This window comes from Elaeis guineensis, chromosome 2 (genome assembly GCF_000442705.2).
Source record: "Elaeis guineensis isolate ETL-2024a chromosome 2, EG11, whole genome shotgun sequence".
In the NCBI taxonomy this organism is placed as follows: domain Eukaryota; kingdom Viridiplantae; phylum Streptophyta; class Magnoliopsida; order Arecales; family Arecaceae; genus Elaeis; species Elaeis guineensis.
This window is the reverse complement of record NC_025994.2, coordinates 9,946,598-9,968,115: the sequence shown is the minus strand read 5'-3', so window position 1 is coordinate 9,968,115 and position 21,518 is coordinate 9,946,598. Positions and strand designations below refer to the sequence as shown.

At 39.9% G+C, this 21,518-nt stretch overlaps 1 protein-coding gene across 1 annotated transcript; it reads right to left on the bottom strand.

The window, feature by feature from the left end:
• Window positions 1–15,846: 15,846 nt before the first annotated feature.
• Window positions 15,847–20,332, bottom strand: LOC105061016 (receptor-like protein kinase 7). The gene is made up of 2 exons (XM_010944929.4): window positions 17,685–20,332; window positions 15,847–16,707 (listed from the first exon to the last, which is right to left on the bottom strand). Exons 1-2 carry the CDS (start codon window positions 20,287–20,289, stop codon window positions 16,304–16,306), a joined length of 3,009 nt encoding a protein of 1,002 aa, XP_010943231.1. The 5' UTR covers window positions 20,290–20,332; the 3' UTR covers window positions 15,847–16,303.
• Between the last annotated feature and the right edge of the window lie 1,186 nt (window positions 20,333–21,518).

The following is a 21,518-nucleotide window of genomic DNA, read 5'->3' as shown; positions in this document are numbered from 1 at the left end:
TGGCGTACATGATAGATCCCACGGCTGAAGCATATGGGACTCTACTCATACGCTCTCTCTCTTCAGGAGTTGTCGGACAATCCTTCTTAGAGAGAGAAATTCCATGGCCTATCGGTAGATAGCCCTTCTTGGAATTCTCCATGCTGAACCTCTTCAGCACAGTATCTATGTACATAGACTGGGATAACCCAAGCATCCTTTTAGATCTATCCCTATAGATCTTCGTCCCTTGGATGTAGGATGCTTCACCCAAGTCCTTCATGGAGAACTGTGATGACAACCAAACTTTTATTCCCTGTAGTGCGGGGATGTCATTCCCGATTAAGAGAATGTCATCTACGTACAAGACAAGGAATACCACAACTGGACCATTTGCCCATTTATAGATGCAGGGCTCTTCTCCATTCTTAATGAAGCCATACATTTTGATCACTTATCAAAACGCATGTTCCAACTCCAAGAAGCTTGCTTTAGTCCATAAATGGATCTCTGAAGCTTGCACACCTTGGACTCATCTGTGGATGTAAACCCTTCAGATTGTATCATATACACCTCTTCGGTCAGCTCTCCATTAAGAAAAGCTGTCTTTACATCCATCTGCCAGATCTCATAATCTAGATGGGCAGCTATTGCAAGCATTATCCGAATAGATTTGAGCATTGCCACAGGAGAAAATGTCTCGTCATAGTCAATACCATAACGTTGACGATACCCCTTGGCAACCAGACGGGCTTTATAGGTCTCCACCTTTTCGTCTGCGCCCCTCTTCCTTTTGAAGATCCATTTATACCCAATGGGTTTAACCCCTTCAGGTGGGTCAACCAATGTCCATACATCGTTGACCTTCATGGACTCCATTTCGGATTTCATGGCTTCAAGCCATTTCTCAGAATCAGGTCTCTGCATAGCATCCATATAGGTGATCGGATCCTCATTATTCTCATCAAGTTCGATGGGATCACCGTCCCGGACCAAGAAACCATAGTATCTATCCGGCTGACGCGGTACTCTACCAGATCGCCTTAATGGTGCAGGTATATTGGGCTCCGGATGTGATCTAATCATATCTGACTCAGGTTCAGCTATTGGTGTCGGTCCTTCTACCTGTTGAACTTCATCAAGTTCAACCTTAGAGGCAACGGTTCCTTCACCAAGGAACTCCTTTTCTAAAAAGATTGCCTTAAGGCTGACGAACACCTTTTGTTCATCAGCATGGTAGAAAAAATATCCTTTTGTCTCTTTGGGGTACCCTATGAATGAGCATTTGTCAGACCTAGGTCCAAGTTTGTCTGTGACTAATCGTTTGACATAGGCCGGGCACCCCCAAACCCTAAGGTGTGAAAGTGCTGGCTTACATCCCGTCCATATCTCATATGGAGTCTTAATTACAGACTTACTTGGAATCCTTTTTAACAGATAACAGGCCGATTCGAGTGCATATCCCCAGAAGGATATCAGCAAGCTAGCAAAAAACCCATCATGGATCGGACCATGTCTAACAAAGTCCGATTCCTCGTTTCAGACACACCATTATGCTGTGGTGTTCCTGGAGGAGTCCATTGGGAGAGAATCCCATTCTCTCCTAGATATGTGAGAAACTCACTAGAAAGGTATTCTCCTCCTCGATCAGATCGAAGAGTTTTAATACTCTTCCCAGTTTGTTTTTCTACTTCACTTCAGAATCGTTTGAACATTTCAAATGAATCCGACTTATGTTTCATCAGATAGACATATCCATATCGGGATAGGTCATCCGTGAAAGTTATGAAGTAGAAATATCCACCTCTAGCACTGGTGCTCATGGGCCCACATACATCAGTATGTACTAGGCTCAAGAGCTCAGTAGCTCTCTCACCTTTTTCAGTAAAAGGTGACTTGGTCATTTTACCAAGAAGACAGAACTCACAGGTTGGAAGTGATTCACAATCACTGACTTTGAGGATTCCCTCTTGAGTCTACCTGTTTATTCTGTTCTTGTTTATATGACCTAGCCTATAATGCCATAAGTAGATATTTGACACACTATCTAATCTAGAGTGCTTGCCAGTAGAATAGACTCTTATCAGGCTTGATCTTTTTGGTCTGGCTCTGCACAGATGTCCCAGCCTGAACTTGCACCTTCTTGACTTTCTTCTTCTTGTTCTTCTTTCCTTTCTCAAAGGGTCGAGAACCAGAAGATGAACCTCCCACTGAGTTCACTGAGTTCACCGACTCCTTGAGGAGTTGGTGATCCTTCTCAAAGTTCTAAAGCAACCCCAGTAACTCGTGGTAGTTTACTTCAGGCTTTGTCATTCTATAATGAGTGAGGAATGGGAGATAAGACTTGAGCAGCGAGTTCAGTATTGTATCTTTCCCAAGCTGCTCATGCAAGAGAAAGTCGAGCTTGCTCAATCATTCCATCAGCTCGATCATGTACAATACATGATCAGTGACAGAGGCACTATCCTGTATTTTGGCGTTGAAGATGGCACAACTAGTCTTGTGCCTCTCTACGTCATCGGGTGTGCCAAAGGTATCCTCCAACACTTGAAGCATGTCCTTTGGCTGAGCCGTCTCGAATCTGCGACTGAACTCGTCGCTCATAGCAGCTAGCATGATACAGCGCACCGTGGTCCGGTCACTGAGCCACTTCTGGTAAGTGTCTCTGACTGTTTCACGTGCATTGACAGCTGGCTCCTCAGGTGCAGGATCCATTATCACATATAGGATCCGTTCATGCTCCAGGACTATCTTCAACTTTCGGTACCAGCTACCGAAATTGGGTCCCACCAACTTATCATTGTCCAACAATGATCGGAGCGATAGGGAAGTGGCCATATCTACACAAAAGAAAACCATAACCTAATTAGTAATTGATTCATTAACCTAAAGATTTGGACTTTAATCAAAAGGTTTCTCCCACTATTTTATTCGAATTGGTAGCCTCTACCTTCAATTCGAGGAATTACCCTAATTCCTTAGCGGGTACTAGAATCCACTTAGACTGCACACAAGCCCAACTTTGGTTGGCCAACCCATGTACATCTAAGGGTAGGTTCATAACCAATTGTTTCTCTAAACAATTTCTAGTAATTTTAATTTTGCCCCAGAAACCTAATCAGTAGGCTTTGGCCTCCACTGTAAGGATCCAGTTAGGTCCAACCATTAACATGATCATACTTGGTGTATCTAACCAACGAATGATTAAGCTCAACTTTGGTTGGCTCACCTAACCACCATTAGAGAGATACTTCCAAGTCGTCATATGATGAGTGATAATTCCATTAGTCAACAAGCACCAGGCCTTTGGGTCTGCAATGATTATTGAGTTCATGGACTCATTATCAAACACTTTAATGGGAGGCTATGACTCAGTTATCTCCATAACTTTATCATTTTAAGGACCTAATAATTTTAGAGGATTAAATAATATAGAGGATGAGGTCAGATGAACCAGCTTATCATGATCCTCCCACTGACTTCACCAAGTCAGCTTAAGGGAGACCATTAAAAGGGCTGGTCTAGGAGCACCTAAATCAGTCACACTGATTTACCTAGCTGACATGGGTCAGCTCGAATAGTCAAGTGATCCGATCAAAACATAATTTCACCAAGAGGCCAGGTAAGTTCGATCAGTGGGAGGGTTTGCCAAAGCTTGCCTTAGACACCATCATGAATGGCCAGGTAAGCAGGCTCCCAATTAAAAACCACCGGTCTGGTTTACCTTAGACACCAACTGGTTTAATTAGTTTCGATTAGATCAACCTAACAGTTCGTGCTAGACCGCTTAGCCAAGAATCAAGTCCATTTGGTTCTCGTTAAAGACATGGACTTGACCAACTACAACTATTGTAATTGATCTAGAGAATCCTTGACCTAATCTAAGACAACAATTGATTAGATTTAGTTAATTCTCTAATTAAGTCCATCTTTAATCTAACCATAGGTCTAACCCAATTAATGGACCTAATTTCCACTAACCCATTAACCCAATGTGTTATGATTTGTGTCTTAGGTTCTTCAATTCACAATCCTAGAACCTAATCAAACAACTTCTTAATTCTTAATTAAGTTTTGGGCTGAGGGTTGGGTTCAGCTTTTCAAAAAAAAATCATTTTCATATTTGTAAAATAATTTTATAATATGATTCTACCAATCATATTGCATGTTTGATTCATAATCAAGATGCAAGTGAAATAAACATGAAACTACTTTAGATCTAATCTGAACAGGTTCACGTAATTGAAATAATTTCAACTTTAAATAATTTCTTTGCATAAAAATTATTAACAAAGAGATTTTATTTCAGATTTAAACATCTTTTAAATCTAATAAATCATAAATTTAATCTAGATCATATCTAACAAATTTATGATTAAAGATAGATCTACACAAACTAGGACAACCTTTGCACTGTAAGGGGTAAACCTTACAGCAGGACAACCTTGCAGTTTGTGATTGATCTAAAATTTTAATTTCAGATTTAATAATCAGATTATAAATTAGATCTAATCTAAAAAATAATCTAAGCATGTATAAATAATCATGTAATAAAGAACCTCGCTCTGATACCAATTGTAGGAACCAGATCTAGGGTTTCAGGGTTAGATCTTGAAACTTTTTCAAGATCATACAGCGGAAGACTAAAATAAATCAAAATTTATTTTCTAAGATAAGAAAATCTCTAGATCTAAGATCCTATTACATGATTATTACATAGCATTAAATTAAAAATTAAAATATATATAAATATAGTATGAACTACATGTTGATCATATCAACATGTTTCTATGCTAGCTACATCTAATGTATGTATTAAATAATAGATCAGATCTATTACCTTGCAAGTTAGACGCTCTAACCTCGCTGATCCGGGCTTAAGGATGATGTTGCAAGCCGCACACGCGTCCGACCTCTAGGAGTCGTCCACACGAGCCCACGAATCTCGATCAGAAGTCCTGCTTCAGGAAATCAGCACAGTATGCTAGTACTGCGCTGATCCTTCTTTGATGGTTGATCAGGTGCCTCCTTCTTCTTGATTTGGACTCTTTCAAAGATGAAAAGTAGAAGGAGGAGTTTCAGATCTGAGACGCTCTCAGGAAACTCAAGATGGAAGGAGGAAAGATATGAAAAATAAAAACCCTAGAAGAAGACCCTCTTCTTCTTCACGTTTTTCTCTCTAGACACCCAAACTTGCGTCTTTTATATCTCCACGACCCAAAGGTATTTCTCTCTGATTTTTGGATGGCAGAAAGGCCTCTCAAATATCTATCTCCACTTCAAATTTCACGAAGAAACTCATCTTATATAGAGAGATATGATAGAGTCCTTGTCTAGGTCAAACACCTAGTCAAGGCTTATCCAGACATGGCAAGTAAAGGGACGCCCAACTCTTGAGCACCTCCTTCATATTTTCGTGGATGGATCAACAGAAAAGGGTGCACAATGTAAACCCTAAAATCCACGAAAATTCCAAAAAAATTTGGATAAATTCGGTGCAAAATTGAAAGAGTTTTGGATTTCTAAAACTCTATCTCATAGAATTCGAAATCCAAACTTATTCCTTTTAGATTTGATCCAAATCACCTTCCATGTAAGAAAGAAGAGAGGAGACCTTTTGTGAACGTGGGAGAGATCTGGGAGAGGGCTTTTGTCGCACAAAATAAGTGGAGATTGGCGTTGAATAAGAGAGAGGGCGTGGAGAAGGTTTATGTGGTGCAAGGTGGAATCCTAGTCCTACTAGGATTCTGTCTCATAACTTGTTTTAATTTGGTTTCCCAAACCAAATCAAATCAAAATTAGATTAACCCAATTAAAATAGGTCTTAACCCAATTAAGAACCTAATTTAATCAGATTAAATTATATTTAAATCTGATTTAATTTTCTAATCAAATTAGAAATTAGATTGACCCAAGTCCTAGTTGAACTAGGACTAGTTTTTCCTTGCACTTGGCTTATCCAATAAACCAATTGGACTTGATCCAATCAAGCCCAAACTAAATCTAATTAAATCATATTTAATTAGACTTAATCTCAGCCCATTGGCTTAATCAAATTAAGCCAATTAGCAATCGAATTACTAATCGATCCTCCTACAACACTTGCACTGGGTTAAATGTCAATCGTATTGATCATTTAACCCTAGAACGATTCTTAATCGTTGATCAACCATCCGATCGGATCATGAACTCTAATGTGTGTGACCTCATAGGTCCGAACCTAAGCCGGTAGCATAGAAACAAATTTCTATACCAATCGAAGTGACCATCTAGCAATGGTACCCGATGACCGGATAGGTCGAATGTGTAGAACAACATCCTTAGAACCCATGCGGATATAGTTTTCATATAATTCATCCCCTTGACCAAAATGATCATAGGACACCCCAGAGCTCAACTGTCAACTCTGATCAGGTTGTCCACATTGTATTTCAAAATATCAAATCCATCTGATGGATTACCCTGGCCAAGGTTTTGCTAAATTGAAATACAGCGACTCATTCTTCTCCAACTCTTGGAGTGGTCAATCCCATCTCGATCACACTCTGACTTTGCAAGTACTTGACTGTGCCCAAAAGCCTTCCGTCCCTGAATTAGAAATTCAGTTAGTCCAGTACCAAAGCACAGTGAGTTGCTTGCAAGTCACTGAGGTGATCTCAAGTCTAAGGGACACTTATACCTATATCCCATCAGAGACATTCTCGACAGCAGAATGCTCTGGAGTTGGTCACGTTCAATGACGATGTACACTTACATCTCACCTGTATGCCATACCAGTGTCTCCACACTCTTTGGTTAAGAGGACAACCAACCCATATGGCCTACAGCGACCTATGCTCGATAGAAGCTGTCGTCCTTATTAACAGCCTATCATTTGGTCGTGAACAGTTTTAAGGACTAATCGATAAATCCTCTCTTTATCGAACCTAAATAGTCCTAAGGACTTCATCATAACAACGGAGTTCATTAGAAGATGAAAGCTTATGATGAAAATGCCAAATATATTTTATTTATTAACAAATCAATTACAATACTTGGTTGCTCAACCGTCAACAGCTTGACGATTGGCTTTTTGGGACACATTTCCCAACATCATAAGTATAATAACTATCCGTAATTTTGATCTATAAAAGTTTTAACTCTGTCCCAAATATCCGAGGTCATAGCTTGCAAAATCCCCCTATATATAAAGAGGATAGAGGAGACCTTAGGTAAATCTTTTTGGATAGTAAAATTTTCTCTCATATTTTCTAAACTTCGGCTAACTTAGGCATCATAAGATTTGTAATAACCCAGAATTAAAAAAAAAAAAATAGAGGAGGAGGAAGACTCCTAACTGGAGTCTTCTTCCTCTCCGTTTATGATGAAATCGGACCGATAGAGTCCGATCAGAGGTAGAAAATCTCCTCTATAAAACCCTCCTTCCCTCCCTTATGTCTCTGCAATTGGTTTTGGAGAGATTTTTAAAAAATTGAGAGATTTTTTCAAGAGGATCCGCGGGTTCTTAGATGGGAAAAAAGAGTTCGTCGGAGCTCTTCTCAACCGCCGGAGCAAGGTAAGCCCCTCCCCTTCTTCCTCTCCCTCTTCCCTTTCTCCCCTGGCCCAAAGCCTCGCCGCCGGCCACCGTCTTTGTCGAAAATCAGTCGCAAAAGAATCTCCTGTTTCTGAATCTTCCTTTGATTTTTGCCGGCCGAACCTTGCCGTCGGCCGTCTATTGCCCACCGCCGCCTCCACCTGTTGCCGGATCTCCGGCCAAGCCACCGAAGCCCGAGCCACCGAGGGGGGGGGACCTCATGGTCTTCCCCTGTTTCAGCCAAGGGAGGCCGCGGGAAGAAAAGAAAGGAAGAAGAAGAAGAAAAGAAGAAGGAAGAAGAAGAAGAAAAGAAAAAGAAAAGAAAAAGGAAAAAGAAAAAGAAAAGAAAAAAAAAAGGAAAAAGAGAAAGAGAAAAATAAAAATAAAATAAAATAAGAAGAAGAAGAAGAGAGAGAATTTTCTTCTCTCTCTTTTTTCTCTCCTTTCTCTCTTTTCTCTCTCCTCTCTCTACCTTCTCTCTCTACATTTTCTCTTTCTATTTTCTCTCTCTAGATCTTTCTCTTTTTTTGTGGATTTTATCTCTCTAGAATCTTTCTACTCTCTCTGATTTCATCACAAACCCTAGGATATATTTGAATTAAAAATATGATGAATTGAGGTTGCTCCGAAATTCATGCGGTAGGTCTGATTCCAGTCCGATCCTATTCGAAATTTGTAACACTTGATTCATATTAAGTCACCCTGATAGGACCTCTGATGATCTCGATCGTGACTGCCTCATCGGAAGGATATGAAGATTCTCTCTTCACTTTCTCTCTCTACTTTCTCTCTCTAAAATTTTCTCTCTCTTCATGAATTTTTTCTATCTAGAAGTCTTATGGATCAATGGAGGATCCTGATACATAGACAAGTCCTAATTTTGATTAATCCTAAGAGAGGTCCTCGATTTGTGTATTAGGATCAATTATCGATAATTTTCTCCATATATGTGATTTTTATATTGATCAGGGTTATGAAGAGATGATTGTCTGCATATGATATCGAGTGGAATATCTTGTTAGAGAAATTCATAAATCTAAGAAGAACATTGATTTCTGTGTTTGGATCAGTCATCGGTAAAGGTAAGAATCCCTGTACATGATCACTATTATATATATGCTACTTTACTGTTGATCTTGCATCGTTGGTTTTGTAAAGTCAGATTTGAGATTGATGAATTTATTATACCTGAGATACTGTTATTTGATTTTGAGCATGAGTATGTTATGTCAATATATATGTATCAGAGATTGATAGCATGATTATATGGGTATGACATATCTGAATTGATCATAATGCAAGACAGAATTGATTTGATGAAATCAACACAAAATGATTAAATGAAAAGAAAGAGATATATGGTATGGACTAGCCTTGTCATATGGAACAGCCTGCCAGAAGCTTATGCCTGGGACAGCCTCCACTGGCTTACAGGTGGATCAGCCGGCCAGGAGCTCATGCCTGGGACAGCCTGCCAGGAGCTTATGCCTGGGACAGCCTCTCACGGACTTTCGTACGTGGGACAGCCGGTCAGGAGCTCATCCTGGGACAGTCTTGAAAGATTTTTTTAAATGGATTCGATCCGGATGATGATTAAGGTATAGAATTGGATAGTCCAGAACCAGAAAGAAAAGGTTAAAAAATCATGTGATTATGAAAGGAGAAATGAAAGATAAGACATGAAATAATTGTTGAACAAAAGTGTTTCACCTGTTAACATATGATGATGCATCTATTTTGACAAGACAGAAAATTTATGAATGTTTACATTATTTTGGACATTGAACATGATATTTTATATTTTATTGCTTATTCTTATTTTCAGACTATATTACTATATCAGTGTGATATGGGAATTCTTACTGGGCTGTAAAGCTCACACCCCTTCATCTTTCTTTTTCTTCTCAGAGTTATAGGATGCTTATGATTGGCTATGATCTGGATTTACGGGTGAGCAGAAGGATAGATAGAGTGTCATAGTACCTGATCAAAGGATTGAAGAAATTTAATTTGTAATTATGCAAGATTTTACGAATTATTATTGAAATTAATGGTATGGATGTTAAGATTGTAATGATTTATTTTTGGCCTTGCATATTCTTTAGGGCTTGCTCTAAGGAGTGTGCGGCCATCACGTATCCGACCCGGGTGTTGGGTTCGGGGCGTGACAGAATGGTATCAGAGCTTAGGATATGATCATTAGGGATTATGATATATGTGATAGGATATGATGGAATAATATCAGAGCTTAGGATATGATCATTAGGGATTATGATATATGTGATAGGATATGATGGAATAATATCAGAGCTTAGGATATGATCATTAGGGATTATGATATACGTGATAGGATATGATGGAATAATATCAGAGCTTAAGATATGATCATTAGGGATTATGATATACGTGATAGGATATGATGGAATAATATTAGAGCTTAGGTTTAAGATCACTAAGATTATGAAGTGATATCAAAACTTTATGTAAGATCAATAGGATGTGACAGAGTGATATCTGAGCTTAGAGCTTAGGTTACGTTCAATTGGAGATAATGATACAAGTGATTAAGATATGACAGAACAGTACTAGAGCCCAAGTTTAAGGTCACTAGGGATTGTCATATAAGTGATATCAAAACTTTGAGATTATAATCAATAGAGTATGATAGATAATATTAGAGTCTGAGGTTATAATCATTAAGGATGTGATAGAATGATATTACAATTTAGGTTATGATCATTAGAGAATATGATTTAAGCGGTATTTAAGCTTAAGATTATAATTATTTAAAATTATGACTTTAGTGATATTTAAACCTAGGTTATGATCATAAGGAACATGATTGACATAAAAGAAAGGAATCAATATTTGGAATTTGAATCAATAAATACTATGATGAAACTTTATGTATAAGTGGTATATGATGACTATAATAAAATTGATAAGTTATATCTTAGATTTCAATTAGTAAGGTTGACCTAAGTATGAAAGAGTTGATCTTGAAATGAAGTGGGAGGTATTGATAAGTTATGTTGAGTATACTAGATGATTTTAGAATATAAAACTTATATGATCGAAGATCATGATATTTTTTCTAATTTCGATGATAATTGACTGAGCATTATGAATTTTGGACTTATCAAAAGAAAGTTAATTAGGGTATGGTCTAAGAAGAAATTACATCATATGAGAGAGAAATATTTTTGAACACTGAACCTATAAAAGGTCATATATGAAACTCAATCTTAGATGAAAAATATACTTAAATTTTATTATGAGAATATGAGATACATATTTTGGTGAAATCTTTGGTTACTCAAAATATCATATTCTGAATATGATTCCTTGATCTTTCAAGTTGCATTGAATTTCAAATCAAAAGCTTATTTTTCTAAGTGGATCAAAAGTATTTTGATATTATTGTTAAATTAAAGAAGAAAATTTATTTTGTCAGAGTATGATATACAGGTTATGATGAAATTTTTTAATAATTCATATTACTATCTTTGGATTAGATTTTTTTTTTTTGTGATTATTGAAGATGGTGAAGTGTATTAATTATTCAAGTCAAAGTTTGGATTTTTAAATTAAATTAAGACATCTTGCTAATGTTAAATTTTGAATGACTTATACAAGGGACAAGATTTTGTATAGATTTATTGATTAATATTAAGGGTTGTGATGAAGGGAGTTCTATAAGAAATAATCAAGTTGATTCTACTTAAGGATGTTGGCTTGAGTTCTTTTAGTTGTCAAGTTAGAATTAATTCTTTTAAAAAGGAAGATTGATTTAAAAATTATCTAAATGATTGTAAGATAAATTTAAGGTTAACTCCAATTGATTCTAGATATGTTGGATTCTTGAAGAGTGATGAAACTTATGCAATGATTTCAAACATAGAAAGTGGATCAAGATTTAATTTTTATATGCTATACCCAAAGGTAGTAAAGATAAAGAAACTTAAAATTTTGCTCTAAGTCTTATATGAAATTTGAAGGTTAGATCTATCCTGGATTGATCTAACATATGAGGATATTTTTATCTTTGATAGACTTATATAATTTGATAAGTTGAGATCAGAGTGCGCAGCAAAAACGTGATGGTCTGAATTGATTAGAAATATTAATCCTTTAAATCAAAAGTTATGATGGAATACATTAGTTGCAAATAAGGAAGAATTTTATTGATAATGAAAGGATGCTATAAATTTTGATCTAATCTGATCATAGCCTGATAATTTTTGTCAGTAGGTTGCTTCATTGTAGATAAGGTCAAGAAATTTTAGATATCTCAAGTTTATTAACAGCTTGATAGTTCTGATATTAGTTCAAACTTAGAATGTCCTAACATACATCTCATATTTTTTTAAATTTAATATTATTACTTGGACTGATATAGAAGATTGAGGTTTTCTTAAAATGAGAGTCTACATATAAAATTTATTGGAAGATCAAGTGAAGAAAGAAATCAATGATTGTGAAGAGTGCCCGATGTTTGACCTTTATTTATTTTTCTATCAAGGATAGTCTGAGATAATTATGAATTTCGAGTGAAATGTATTGGACAAATAATGGTGGTATATTAATACAAGTCCAAAATGTTACAGTTCTTCAAAAAGTTGAGAAATCAATAAGAAGGGATGAGTTTGAGATTTCAAATAATTTTTGTTATAACAAGATCATGAGAAATAAATAATATATATGACATTATCGTAAGCTTGAGAATGACATGAAGAATATATACTTTGAAATAGATATCTCGAACGACATAACTTAATTTTGAGGACGAAATTATTTTAAAGAGGAGAGAATGTAATAAATCAGAATTTAAAAAAAAAATAGAGGAGGAGGAAGACTCCTAACCGGAGTCTTCTTCCTCTCCGTTTATGACGAAATCGGACCGATAGAGTCTGATCAGAGGTAGAAAATCTCCCCTATAAAACCCTCCTTCCCTCCCTTATGTCTCTGCAATTGGTTTTGGAGAGATTTTTAAGAAATTGAGGGATTTTTCCAAGAGGATCCGCGGGTTCTTAGATGGGAAAAAGGGGTTCGCCGGAGCTCTTCTCAACCGCCGGAGCATGGTAAGCCCCTCCCCTTCTTCCTCTCCCTCTTCCCTTTCTCCCTTGGCCCAAAGCCTCGCCGCCGACCACCGTCTTTGCCGAAAATCAGTCGCAAAAGAATCTCCTGTTTCTGAATCTTCCTTTGATTTTTGCCGGCCGAACCTTGCCGTCGGCCGTCCATTGCCCACCGCCGCCTCCACCTGTTGTCGGATCTCTGGCCAAGCCGCCGAAGCCCGAGCCACCGAGGGGGGGACCTCACGGTCTTCCCCTGTTTCAGTCAAGGGAGGCTTCCCCTGTTTCAGCCAAGGGAGGCCGCGGGAAGAAAAGAAAGGAAGAAGAAGAAGAAAAGAAGAAGGAAGAAGAAGAAGAAGAAAAGAAAAAGAAAAGAAAAAGGAAAAAGAAAAAGAAAAGAAAAAAAAAAGGAAAAAGAGAAAGAGAAAAATAAAAATAAAATAAAATAAAAAGAAGAAGAAGAGAGAGAATTTTTCTCTCTCTCCTTTTTCTCTCCTTTCTCTCTTTTCTCTCTCCTCTCTCTACCTTCTCTCTCTACATTTTCTCTTTCTATTTTCTCTCTCTAGATCTTTCTCTCTTTTTGTGGATTTTATCTCTCTAGAATCTTTCTACTCTCTCTGATTTCATCACAAATCTTAGGATATATTTGAATTAAAAATATGATGAATTGAGGTTACTCCGAAATTCGTGTGGTAGGTCTGATTCCAGTCCGATCCTATTCGAAATTTGTAACACTTGATTCATATTGAGTCACCCTGATAGGACCTCTGATGATCTCGATCGTGACTGCCTCATCGGAAGGATACGAAGATTCTCTCTCCACTTTCTCTCTCTACTTTCTTTCTCTAGAATTTTCTCTCTCTTCATGGATTTTTTTCTCTCTAGAAGTCTTATGGATCAATGGAGGATCCTGATACATAGACAAGTCCTAATTTTGATTAATCCTAAGAGAGGTCCTCGATTTGTGTATTAGGATCAATTATCAGTAATTTTCTCCATATATGTGATTTTTATATTGATCAGGGTTATGAAGAGATGATTGTCTGCATATGATATCTAGTGGAATATCTTGTTAGAGAAATTCATAAATCAAAGAAGAACATTGATTTCTGTGTTTGGATCAGTCACCGGTAAAGATAAGAATCCCTATACATGATCACTATTATATATATGCTACTTTACTGTTGGTCTTGCATCGTTGGTTTTGTAAAGTCAGATTTGAGATCGATGAATTTATTATACCTGAGATACTGTTATTTGATTTTGAGCATGAGTATGTTATGTCAATATATATGTATCAGAGATTGATAGCATGATTATATGGGTATGACATATCTGAATTGATCATAATGCAAGACAGAATTGATTTGATGAAATCAACACAAAATGATTAAATGAAAAGAAAGAGATATATGGTATGGACTAGCCTTGTCATATGGAACAGCCCGCCAGGAGCTTATGCTTGGGACAGCCCCCACTGGCTTACAGGTGGATCAGCCGGCCAGGAGCTCATGCCTGGGACAGTCCGCCAGGAGCTTATGCCTGGGACAGCCTCTCACGGGCTTTCGTACGTGGGACAGCCGGCCAGGAGCTCATCCTGGGACAGTCTTGAAAGACTTTTTTAAATGGATTCGATCCGGATGATGACTGAGGTATAGAATTGGATAGTCCAGAACCAGAAAGAAAAGGTTAAAAAATCATGTGATTATGAAAGGAGAAATGAAAGATAAGACATGAAATAATTGTTGAACAAAAGTGTTTCACCTGTTAACATATGATGATACATCTATTTTGACAAGACAGAAAATTTATGAATGTTTGCATTATTCTGGACATTGAACATGAGATTTTATATTTTATTGCTTATTCTTATTTTCAGACTATATTACTATATCAGTGTGATATGGGAATTCTTACTAGGCTGTAAAGCTCACACCTCTTCATCTTTCTTTTTCTTCTCAGAGTTACAGGATGCTTATGATTGACTATGATCTGGATTTACGGATGAGCAGAAGGATAGATAGAGTGTCATAGTACCTGATCAGAGGATTGAAGAAATTTAATTTGTAATTATGCAAGGTTTTACGAATTATTATTGAAATTAATGGTATGGATGTTAAGATTGTAATGATTTATTTTTGGCCTTGCATATTCTTTAGGGCTTGCTCTAAAGAGTGTGCGGCCATCACGTATCCGATCCGGATGTTGGGTTCGGGACGTGACAAGATTTTCATCGAATAAACTTTAATAAATAAATATTTAATTATATATTAAAAAAATCTTCCTCCTCGATCTCCCAACAGACATCTATCGCATTCTCAAATCAATCTACAGCTCAGTATTCCACTGACTTCTCTAAAGTTTAACAGCAATAGTAAAGTTCTTCTGCTCTGGCAACCAGAGATTTAATAAATAAAACCTTTTGTAGGCCCATTCTACTATATCATATATCTAATGTTGATTTTATAGTCCTTTTTTATTCATGAACCGGGAGTTGTCCCGGCGGTCACACTATTGTACTCGGCAACTGTTACTTAAATACCGTGTATCTTCCGGTATTGGGATCTGGATATTCATAGCATGATGGGTCTCTCTTTTTTTAATTAGAAAAAATCTTATCATGCATTTTAGTCCATCTCTGACAGCATATAATTATCTGTCGAGAATCATTGTTTGTCGTTTCGATTCTATTCCTCCTTTATCCTGATTTCCAATTCAATCTTGGCTGGAATAGTTTGTCCTTCAGTGTTTATTATAGTTTAGTGCCATGAAGTCTCCATAGCCTTCTTTGAAAAAGGACAAAACTGATATCAATATTTATCAAAAAGGAAGAGAGTGTTAATGGCATTTGAGTATGATACAATCTTGTGATAATCTTCCATATGGTCCTATGAGGCGTCTTTAGTTGAAACGTGGAGAGAGGTCTTTGTTTTTCTTTTGAAGAGCCGGAGCCAAGGGTAGCTGTCGACTTACAATATCTTTAGATATAATTTTTTTCTATCTAAATTTTTTCCCATCATCCTTGTTTTATTTTTTTGATGTTTGTTCTGAACGAAAATATATGTGGTTCTATATTATCAGCCTTTAAAAGAATGTAATGCCCCTGAAGCATCCGCCTAGCATTGATCCTAATCTTGACATTTACTCAAGACATGAAGGAATTGTATGGATTCCTCTGGGCATGAGGATAATGTGGGAGAACAGCAACGCCAAGAAAGAACCTGATGATAAAACATAGCTCGCTATTATTCTCTCTTGATATTTATCTCCGGACCTTCCACGCCGTATAAAGCAAGCAAAAAGAGGGACCAACAGCCTAAACTAGGATACCTGCAAAAGAAACAACGAAAAGCTGGATACATGGTCGCAATTAAAGGATCCAAGCAGTTTACCCTGGACCGTCATGTCACGTCAATCCTTCGGTTCGCCGACTTTTGCCTTTCCGTGTCCCAAAAGCGTTCCAACAAGTGCCGTATCTTTTTTGCGCCGCTTCTAGTTGTGGTCCAGTCACCGCCATAAGAATAATCCGCCTCCATGAACCACGTCTTCATCCACTCGACCAAAGTCCTATGTACAAATTAGAGCTCGCTCGTCCGATTCCATCTTCTTCTCTCTACCCTCTAAAATAACACCAGTAGGATCATATATTGGAGGTCTGGAGACTTCTTAACACTATCTATTATGGGCTCAGCTTAACCTTCTCACATCCTTCATTCCCTTCAAATTTATAGCCTCCAATCTCCACCATGTCATCCTTCAAGCGTTGGCCCTTGGCTCCGGCCTCCTCGAGCATCTGGACCACCGTCCTCATGGACGGCCTCATGGCCGGAAGCCTCGCCGTGCAGAGCACCGCAACTTTCAGCACCTTGAGAGCCTCCTCCCTCGCCCAGTCCGGAATTCTCTTGTCCAGCAGCTCCACCACGCTTTCCCCGCTGTTCATCCTCTGGGATACCCAGTAGACTATGTCCTTGTTGTCACCGAACTCGGGCTCTATTGGCCTTTTGCCTGTCACCAGCTCCATTAGAACCACTCCGAAGCTATACACGTCGCTCTTCTCGTTCACCTTCCATGTGTACGCATATTCTGAATCATCCCAAACCAAAGGCAATAAGTTCCAATTTAATTAAGTAAACGGATAGCAAAAGCTAGCTAGGTTGCTGCTATCACAAACAACAGATAATTCAGTAGGCTTAGGGAAATGATTTTGGAAAGGTTCTAAAAAGAGGAATAAAAAAAGGACTTAAAAAAAGAACAAATCTAATAATAAACAGCTAAAGTCTAATGGATCGTTGAGGCTAGCAAAAGGTGACCAATCCATCAAACCCAATTCAAGTTCGACATTAACAAATTTAGATTTAAACTAAATGGATTCAGATTATAAATGTTAATCTATTTAACTTACTTAACATTCTAACCAGATTTAGATTTTAAATATTTATCTTATTTAACCTATTTAATATTTAGATCGGATTGAATCATATAATCTATTTAAAACTTGTTTAAACTATTTAAACTTATATAATCATCTTCTACTTAATATATTCCGATTTGCTTACTCCTTTTAATCAATTAAAAATCTATTTAATCTGTTTAATTCGTTTAATCTGACTTTAGCTATTTAATAAATGAGTTATATAGACCGGATCAAGTTACTTTAATAAATAGATTCAGTTTTGATCTAAATTTTTTATTTATTTTATAGACAGTTCAGATTCATATTGATGAATTTTTAACTAGATCTATATCAAACCCAATCCATATCCGAACTTAACCAGCTTGTCACCCCTAGATACAGGCTATGCTCTTCCTACCTCTTGCAAATTAGATCATGGTAAGATGTACAAAAGTTTGATAAGAGTATAGGAATAACTTATAATAGTTTTCCTTCATCTTTATTCTCACATGTGGAAAATGTTTCCCCCTTGTCCTTTAATTATTCGTGTTGTAATTATCATGCTCAAAAAAAAAAAAAAAAAAGGAAAACGAAAAGAAAAAGAGAGACCTATCCCTAATCAAGCTATGCATAAGAAAGTGGAGATCAGTGAGCGGGGTACACTTACCGGGGGCGATATAGCCGTGGGTACCCGGGATGACATGTGCCGAGGAATCCCCACCTCCTGCCGGGTAAAGTACCTTGGCAAGCCCAAAGTCGGCAATCCGAGGCTTGAAGCACTCATCCAGCAGTATATTACTCGACTTCACGTCCCGGTGTAGTATCGGCCGGTCCCAGCCGTGGTGCAGGTACTCCAACCCCCTCGCGGCCCCCACCGCGATCTCGTACCTCGCTTCCCACCCCAACCCCCCAACCTTCCCACCCGTTTCCGCGTGCAGCCTCTCCCATAGGCTCCCATTGGGCAGGTGCTCGTAAACCAGAAGACTCGCGTCCTCGCTCGTTATGCTGCAGTAGAGCTTCACCACGTTGATGTGCCGGATGGAACTCAGCGTCGTCACCTCCGCCACGAACTCCCTCGACCTCACCGACGCCGACCGCCGCGTCCCCGCCAGCATCGCCGCCGTGCTAGCACTCTTCTCCCAGTTGCCGTTCATCGCGGCGGCGGCGGCCGCCGCCGCCGCGGGGTCGTTCCAGATGTGCTTCACCGCCACCACCTTTCCGCTTACCAGCTCCACCCTGTACACATTCCCCGAGCCGCCTTTGCCGATCAAATTCTCTTGCTTGATCGAGTTGATGATCTCCTGCTCGTCAAAGCTCAGAATCCGGAACGATTTCAAATCCCACGACGGATCTTTCGCCATGCGCCGGTTCCGGTCGGACCGGCGTTTCTTGATGAAGAGGAAGAGACCGACGGCGGCGAGGAGGAGAGCGAAAACGGCAAGCAAGCAGGTTAGAATGGTGCGGAGCTTGTCAGATGAACCCCCGAGCTTCGATGAGCAGCGCCGGAGGTAGCGCGTGTCATCGCTGCAGAGGCCGGGGTTGTCGGCGAAGCTGGTGATGTAGGCGTTGATAGCAAGTCCGGCCGGCACCGCGCCGGTGAGTTGGTTGTTGGATAGGTTTAAAGCGCTGAATCTGACAGAAGAGAGGCTCGCCGGGATCTGGCCGGAGAGGTGGTTGTTGGAGAGATCCAGCGAGTTTAAGTTCGGGAGACCGCCGATGCTCGCCGGGATTGGGCCGGCGAGGTTGTTGCTTGCAAGATCGATAGTGGTGAGAGAGCTGCACGAGCCTATGCTTTCCGGTATCTCGCCGGAGATTGAGTTGTACGGGAGGTTGAGAGACTGGAGTTGCTTCATTCCGCCGATGCTCGCCGGGATCTGGCCGGAGAATTGGTTGTAGGCGGCGTCGAATTGCACGAGCGACGACGCTCCCGAGATCTCCTGCGGCAACTCGCCGGAGAACCGGTTGTAGCCGATAAAAAGCTGGTTGAGTGATTTGGCTTTCCCGATCCCGGCGTCGATCGGACCTTCGAACTGGTTCGCGGCCAGATCGATTATGTTCACCTTCGGGAGGCTCCAGATCCCGGCTGGAACCACGCCGGAGAGCGAATTGTTGCTCACCCGGAACCGGCTCAACGAAGAACAATTCGCATAGCTCGCCGGAATCCCACCGGAGAAGTTGTTCTCCAGCACGAGCAGCCTCGTCATCGTCCCCCTCCGGCACATATCCGGTGGGATCTCGCCGGTGAGGAAATTCGTCGACACATCGATAAAATTAAACTCCGCCCAGCTACCGAGCTTCGCTGGAAGCTTTCCGGAGAGACGATTACTATACAAAGAAAGATTCACAAGATACCTGAAATCGCCGAACTCCGGCGGGACCTCTCCAGATAAATTATTAAAAAAGAGCTGGAGAGAGATCAATTTGTTGAGGAAACGGAGCTCGGAAAGATCCCCTTCCAAATTATTCATGGAAGCATCGAAGAAGGCGAGATCGGAGAGGTTCCCGAACCCCGGCGGGAACGTTCCGGTGAGCGAATTATTGTACAGCTCGAGCTGCCAGAGCTTGTTCAGCTTCACGATCTCCGGCGGGATCTCCCCGGAGAGGAAGTTGTCGGCGAGCTCGAGATCCCGGAGCTCCGTCAGATTCCCGATCCACGGCGGGATTTCGCCCTTGATATTGGTTTCAGAGAGGTAGAGCCAGGTGAGCTTGGTTAGATTCATGACCACCTCCGGAAATGGGCTTTCCTCGAACCCGTTATCCCCCAGGCTCAGAACTGCCAGCTCGGTGAGGTTACCGAGAGAGCTCCACGGGAACGGACCCGAGAACCCGTTATCGGAGATATTCAGTACCTCGAGCTTGTTGAGAGGGGACAAGTCGGGGACGACTCCCGTGAGTTTATTGAAGGCGAGATCCAGGCGCCGGAGGCCGGTGCAGTTTCTAATGTCGGCGGTGAATTCACCAAAGAGGTGATTGTATCCGAGTGAGAGCTCGGAGAGGGAGGGGAGCTGGCAGAGAGAAGATAGCGGTAGCTCTCCTGAAAAACCCCTGTTCCTTAGGTTGATCTCGGCGACGGAGTTGGCGGAATTGCAGACGATTCCGGTGAAATTGCATGGGGAATTGTCCGGCGTCCAGGATTCGAAGCCTTTGATGTTGTCAAGCCCGAGAGAAGTTTTGAGGTCTAATAGAATTTGGCGCTCGTCTTGGCCGTCTCCTCTGCCTCCTCCGAAGAGGAGGAGGCAGAGGAGGAGATAGAAGAGAACGGATGGGAACATTTGGAGAGGAGGGAAGAACGAGTTTGTGTTTTTTTTTTCTTGGCTGCTGCTGCTGCTAAATAACGATGGTGGGAGTGTTGATGACTCCGAGGGTGGTGAGGCGGCTTCGCTCTGGGTGTCATCGGGTGGGTCCCAACAGACCGTCCACCGGTGAGTGGGTTTGAGTTGTTTGGTTTCCTGGTTTTGTTGGTTAGTGAGCAGGTGTGAAACGAGAACTTCTCCGGCAGCCGCGATTGACGATTTGACTCTGGATTTGTGTTTTGGTGGCGTGGTCGTGCAGACTTTATTAAAGTGCGGAGAAGCGGAGTGGAGTAAGGTGCGGGGGCCACGGGGGATTTGTGAGTCCCACGTGTTTTATTAGTGTGGAATCGGTGGACAATGATTTAAACAACTTGTGTTGTGACCTTTTACATAATATTATATATATAAATAGAGATAAACTAATCTATGATCGATCATATTTGATTTCAAATCTGATTAAATTTTCTACCATCCCATCCATCCAACCCAAATGGATCTTCATACAGCAAAACATAAACAGTTATTTTTCAATCTACCGTGGTATTAGTCCATCTCAATTTTTATCCTCAATCTTTGATCCCTATTCGATGAGGTCATCAGATTTATACGACTCTATGGTCGGATTCAAGCCAATGATTTTCAGAGTTCCGGAGACATTAAATTGTTATATAAAAAATATGGGTCGGTGTCGCATCTTTGAAATTTTAGATGGTTATGAAAAAAATCTTCACGACTATAACAAAAGGTAGTACGTAAATTAGTGCCATTTATTATTCACTACTCATCATAACATCGTGGACCATTATTCTCCGTAGCAATTATCGAACAACAAGATAACATATTTTTCTCCTTTTATAAAAGGAAAACACAGAAGATCCTTGGGCAAGTTTTTGAGAGAACCAAATACTCTCTATCTCGCCAATTCTTTTTCACTGTTCTCAAAGCTCTAGTCACTTAAGCATCGAAGGGTCCTATTAGAAAACCTCCGATGATCGGACTTTTCTTTTAGGTCTTAGATGTATCCAATTGTCCTCAGTTTCCACCGACCGACAAGTTCCATCTCATACGAGCACCGACCTCAGCTATTCTTTGGATCGAAGCCTTGCGGCAACAATTTGACACTAGAGGGAGAGCTTAATCCAAAGATAGAAAGAGAATAATGGTAAGAACCAGAGTGCATAACAACTCCGTCACTTTTCGTTGACAAT

Excerpts from the sequence above, each read along its gene's own strand:
- LOC105061016 (XM_010944929.4), bottom strand. The coding sequence starts at position 20,289 with ATGTTCCCATCCGTTCTCTTCTATCTCCTCCTCTGCCTCCTCCTCTTC. Across the intron at positions 16,708-17,684 it reads CCACGGCTATATCGCCCCCG|AATATGCGTACACATGGAAG; the intron begins GTAAGTGTACCC and ends GGGATGATTCAG.